This window comes from Mesoplodon bidens (genome assembly GCF_964165515.1).
Source record: "Mesoplodon bidens genome assembly, chromosome: 2".
In the NCBI taxonomy this organism is placed as follows: Eukaryota; Metazoa; Chordata; class Mammalia; order Artiodactyla; family Ziphiidae; genus Mesoplodon; species Mesoplodon bidens.
In genome coordinates this window covers 27171318-27177203 of record NC_138177.1, presented here as the reverse complement: position 1 = coordinate 27177203, position 5886 = coordinate 27171318, and the positions used below count along the sequence as shown (strand labels likewise).

The 5886-nt window shown below is 40.3% G+C and overlaps 1 protein-coding gene across 1 annotated transcript; it reads left to right on the top strand.

Moving 5' to 3' along the window:
- Positions 1-2440: 2440 nt before the first annotated feature.
- On the top strand, positions 2441-3563 carry LOC308612000 (riboflavin kinase-like; the record flags this gene model as incomplete). The annotated part of the gene is made up of 1 exon (XM_081224202.1): positions 2441-3563. The coding sequence occupies one exon, from the start codon at positions 2441-2443 to the stop codon at positions 2828-2830; it is 390 nt and encodes a 129-aa protein (XP_081080328.1). The 3' UTR covers positions 2831-3563.
- Between the last annotated feature and the right edge of the window lie 2323 nt (positions 3564-5886).

Genomic DNA, 5886 nt, shown 5'->3' with positions numbered 1-5886 from the left:
CCTATTTATTAGATTCCGCTGTGCCTTGCTGAGTACTGGAAATGTACCATTTGTGACCTCCTTCTTCTCCTCTTCCCAATGCACCCAGAAGGAGCCCAGTTGTCTGTGTGAATGAATGAGTATCTGTATCAGTGAAAAATGTTGAATAGAAATATCTTTTAAAACATGTACATTCCTATAGTCTCTGAATTCTCTGAACTGTAGCATTCCTGTTTTATTTCTCTGTTCTTTTTTATACTTTTCTGCCTTTCCCAACTTTAAAAAACAGTTACCATTGATTGTGTTTATAATTTTTTTTAAAAAGTAATTTTAATCTTATGGAACAAAAACGGTCACCAGCTGCCAAGCATTTCAGCCCCAGGACCATGTTCCAGCTGAAAGGTGAGCATATGGTGACTTCATGGAAAGAAAGATTATAAAACCAGACTCTTTCATCTAACCGGCCACCTAGTGAGTTATAATTTAATATGCAGAATTACCTGCACTTTCCAACGTCTCTCACCATCCCCAGAGACAATGGAACAGATGTTCATTCTGTCATATGGCCAATGAGAAACTAATATTTAAAACTCCTCCACTCACCAAAGTCTTACTTGCCCTTCAGGGCCAAGCATGGGCTCAGCTTCCCCAGAAAACTTCCAGTGCTTTCTAAGACTGGTTCAGGGTCCCTCCCTGGCTCCCTCAGTACTCATCTTTGTTTTCACTCTCATGAAGGCAGGGGTCCTGCCTCTCTTGTTCCTTTGTAGGTTTTTAGTGCCTGGCAAGATGTTTTACACATAGTGGGCATCCAAGGCATATGTTTTAAAATTAATCTGGATTTCTAGTTGGTTTTCAGTTTTTATTGGGAAAACCTATCAAAGCTCTAAGCAATCAATAATTGAAAACATGAGTAAAGGCACTTTGAAAATTGTGTAGTTCTATTAAGAGGCGTGGTATGATGATGATGCTGTGGTTTTGAGGGGGGTTAATGCCATCTCCTGCTCTTTCCCCAGCATCATTAGGTAATCATTAATTTCATGCTTTGCAGAGCTACTCACTAAAGATGAGGGAGTTGGAAAGCACACCAGTCACAACTGTCACATGTTCAGAAAGTGTGTTACCACACTAATGACCAGAATGTGAATTTTGGTGTTTTTATGACCTTTTCAACTATATTGAAATCAATATCTGAGGAGCAAGGACAGGGCTAGGTATTTATTGCACATGAGATAGAGCCTAGTTAACTAAACCCTGAAGAGACTGGGGGGCTGAGGGGCAAAGGGGCTCAGGTTGGTAAGCTGCTGTAACTCTGTATGAATTTGGATGCTTTTTGAGTCTTATAACAGCATATGAGTTCCAGGGGGGTGGGAGGGCAGTGATTTTTGTTTGATGCATCCCCGATACAACAAATATTTGATGAATAAATAAAAGTAGAGCCCTAAGACTAATGCTAACACAGATTAAAATTTCATGAATACAGACTTTATGACCCTTGTTTTTCCTGGTTATTCCCACTCAGAGTTACTTGTGGGATTAGCTGGTGATAAACTGGACTGAAGCAGTGAAGCTAGTTTCTCAGAGTCAGGGTTTCCTGTTTATAAGGTTGCCTGGCAGGCATTCACAAGCCATGCTGGTGTGCCACATCTTCCCTCTCTGAGACTGGTGGATTTCAACTGACCTGGGTGTCTCCTTGGGCCTCTTTTGTTGGCAGACGCAAAGGTGAGCTCATGAGCCATAACCCCTTGGAAAGACGTTTTGGAAACAAACAGGCTCTGAGTCATACCTGTCTGTCCCCCTACCGAGACAGTAGAATGTCATGCAGATTAGTTCTGCCCAGGAAAAAGGAATTGAAAACCCCTCACAGTGTAAAACAGCACAGTTCAAGTTGGAGAAGGACTTCCCAGAAATTCAGAGAGAAGGCAGGCTTAGTTCTCCACATGCGTAGGTAAGCCGTGAGAAAAGTCCTTGCAGACGGATAGAAAAAGATGGAAAGATGTGGATGAGCGGATTATTGGGGCAGCGCATCAGGCTCAGCCCTTCCCAGAATGGCGCCATTGCTTGTTCTAAATCCATAATCTCACACATCTGTGCTGTTGTACATTTAATGTTGACTGTTACTTCAACAAGGTATCGTTAATCACCTACTTTGTTCCTGGAACAAACTGAAGGAAGCCATAAAGCATAAAACACACTCCTGACTTACTTCCGCGATCGCCGGCGTTCCGGAGCCCAGACGCAGCGGCACCTTCTGTTCGGTCAGCGGCGTGAGGGTCTCGCCGCAGCGTGTAGTCCGCGCCGCTCGGCCCGTTGTGAGCCCGTGTGCTCGCCGGGCCGGCCGGCCGGCCGGCGCAGCTCCAGCCCGTATCCCCTGGCTGATCCGGGGGGTCCGGGCACCGCCTCGACGGCGGCGCCGCCGGGCGCGCGGAATGGACCGCAGCCCGCACCCCGAGCGGACGATGTCATGAGGCACCTGCCGTACTTCTGCCGCGGCCAAGTGGTGCGGGGCTTCGGTCGCGGCTCCAAGCAGCCGGGCATCCCTACAGCTAAGTTTCCTGAACAAGTAGTAGATAATATTCCAGCTGATGTATCCACTGGCATTTATTATGGTTGGGCCAGTGTCGGAAGTGGAGACGTCCGTAAGACGGTGGTGAGCATAGGATGGAACCCACACTACAAGAATACGAAAAAGTCCAGGGAAACTCATATCATGCATACTTTCAAAGAGGACTTCTATGGGGAAATTCTTAATGTGGCCATTGTTGGCTACCTCAGACCAGAAAAGAACTTTGATTCTTTAGAGTCACTTATTTCAGCAATTCAAGGTGATATTGAGGAAGTCAAAAACGACTAGAGTTACCAGAACATTTGAAACTCAAAGAAGACAATTTCTTCCCGGTTCCTAAAAGCAAAATAATGAATGGCCACTGATGGAAAAGCATCTTATTCATTCACTATTCTATAATATTTTACTGCTCGTAACTCTACAGTCTCATCTTGGTTATATTTTAAAAATCAAACATTCTCCTACAGCTGTGAATTAGTTTAAACAGTTTAATGTAGTTACCATATTATGTTCCAACTGTTCAATTAAACCCATCATGTTACAGTACTAAAAAGGTTCATTTTAAAAATCAAGATTCTATTTTATATAATATGTTGATTAAAATGTACCACTAGAAAGGTCTTAAGTGTTTTATAATGGAAATGAAATATATATAAATATGGGTAACAGGCAAATCATTAGTTTGAGATGAGAACTATAATTCTCATGGTAAAATTCTAGCATACATGTACCTGCATAGCGTGCTTTGCTGATCAGAAGGCTTATAAAACTATATTAAGCAGAAGTTTGACAGTTTATTACAAACCTAAGGGGAAAAATCCAGACTTCGTATTTTTGATATTTTGTGCATTTATATATTATTATAGACATGAAGACTTGCGAAATTTCATTTTCATTAGTCCTTTCCTTTAAGGGCTCAAATCACTGTACTGTGTTCCATTTTCGTTACAGCTGCCTCCGTTTTAATTGGTCTACACTCTGTGCCTATTATTATTTTTTTTGTCTTTCTTTTAAAACAGTAAAATGAGTGTTTTTCGAATCTCTAGGTCTCATTTTTGTGTTGTATAACACTTCTCCCTTTTTAAGAATAGATATTCTTCAACATTTTTCTTAACCTTTGCTTCCTGTAAACAATTGTCAGTGTCAGTTTTTCCATTTAGAATATCCTACAACTCTACATTTACAAAATGTAGAGTTTCATCTGCGTCTGTATGTGCCATCCCATCCCTTCGCTATATAAACAGCGATTAAATGCATATCTCTCTTTTTTGTAGATTTCACAACCATTTTTATTAATTAATTACTTTGAGAATCGTAATTTATTTAGCCATTAAGGGATTGGTTCCTGTCCCATTCTCAGAATCTTTTCACTTTTTTGGTGTGTGAATTTTATTTCATTTATTTTTTTATACAGCAAGTTCTTATTAGTTATCTATTTTATACATATTAGTGTATATATGTCAGTCCCAAACTCCCAGTTCATCCCACCACCACCCCCCACCCCGCCACTTTCCCCCCTTCGTGTCCTTATGTTTGTTTTCTACATCTGTGTCTCTGTTTCTACCCTGTGAACCGGTTCATCTGTATCATTTTTCTAACTTCCACATATATGTGTTAATATACGGTATTTGTTTTTCTCTTTCTGACTTACTTCACTCTGTATGACAGTCTCTAGATCCATCCGTGTCTCCACAAATGACCCAATTTCGTTCCTTTTTATGTCTGAGTAATATTCCATTGTATGTATGTACCACATCTTCTTTATCCATTCGTCTGTTGATAGGCATTTAGGTTGCTTCCATGACCTGGTTGTTGTAAATAGTGCTGCAATGAACATTGGGGTGACTGTGTCTTTTTTTTTGTTTTTGTTTGTTTGTTTTTAACATCTTTATTGGAGTATAATTGCTTTACAATGGTGTGTTAGTTTCTGCTTTATAACAAAGTGAATCAGTTATACATATACATATGTTCCAATATCTCTTCCCTCTTGTGTCTCCCTCCCTCCCACCCTCCCTATCCGACCCCTCTAAGTGGTCACAAACCACCTAGCTGATCTTCCTGTGCTATGCGGCTGCTTCCCACTAGCTATCTATTTTACGTTTGGTAGTGTATATATGTCCATGCCACTCTCTCACTTTGTCACACCTTACCCTTCCCCCTCCCCATATTCTCAAGTCCATGCTCCAGTAGGTCTGTGTCTTTATTCCCGTCTTACCCCTAGGTACTTCATAACCTTTTTTTTTTTTCTTAGATTCTATATATATGTGTCAGCATACAGTATTTGTTTTTCTCTTTCTGACTTACTTCACTCTGTATGACAGACTCTAGATCCATCCACCTCACTACAAATAACTCAATTTTGTTTCTTTTTATGGCTGAGTAATATTCCATTGTATATATGTGCCACATCTTCTATATCCATTCATCTGTTGATGGACACTTAGGTTGCTTCCGTGTCCTGGCTATTGTAAGTAGAGCTGCAATGAATATTTTGGTACATGACTCTTTTTGAATTATGGTTTTCTCAGGGTATATGCCCAGTAGTTGGATTGTTGAGTCATATGGTAGTTCTATTTTTAGTTTTTTAAGGAACCTCTATACTGTTCTGCATAGTGGCTGTATCAATTTACATTCCCACCAACAGTGCAAGAGGGTTCCCTTTTCTCCACACCCTCTCCAGCATTTGTTGTTTGTAGATTTTCTGATGATGCCCATTCTAACTGGTGTGAGATGATACCTCATTGTAGTTTTGATTTGAATTTCTCTAATAATTAGCGATGTTGAGCAGTTTTTCATGTGCTTCTTGGCCATGTGTAAGTCTTCTTTGGAGAAATGTCTATTTAGGTCTTCTGCCCATTTATGCATTGGGTTGTTTGTTTTTTTAATATTGAGCTGCATGAGCTGTTTATATATTTTGGAGATTAACCCTTTGACTGTTAATGCATTTGCAAATATTTTCTCCCATTCTGAGGGTTGTCTTTTCCTCTTGTTTGTAGTTTCCTTTGCTTTGCAAAAGTTTGAAGTTTCATTAGGTCCCATTTATTTATTTTTGGTTTTATTTCCATTACTCTAGGAGGTGGGTCAAAAAAGATCTTGCTGTGATTTATGACAAAGAGTGTTCTTCCTATGTTTTCCTCTAAGAGTTTTATAGTGTCTGGTCTTACATTTAGGTCTCTAATCCATTTTGAGTTTATTTTTGTGTATGGTGTTAGGGAGTGTTCTAATTTCATTCTTTTACATGTAGCTGTCCTGTTCTCCCAGCGCCACTTATTGAAGAGACTGCCTTTGCCTCCTTTGTCATAGATTAGTTGACAAGAGGTGTGTGGGTTTATCGCTGGGCTTTC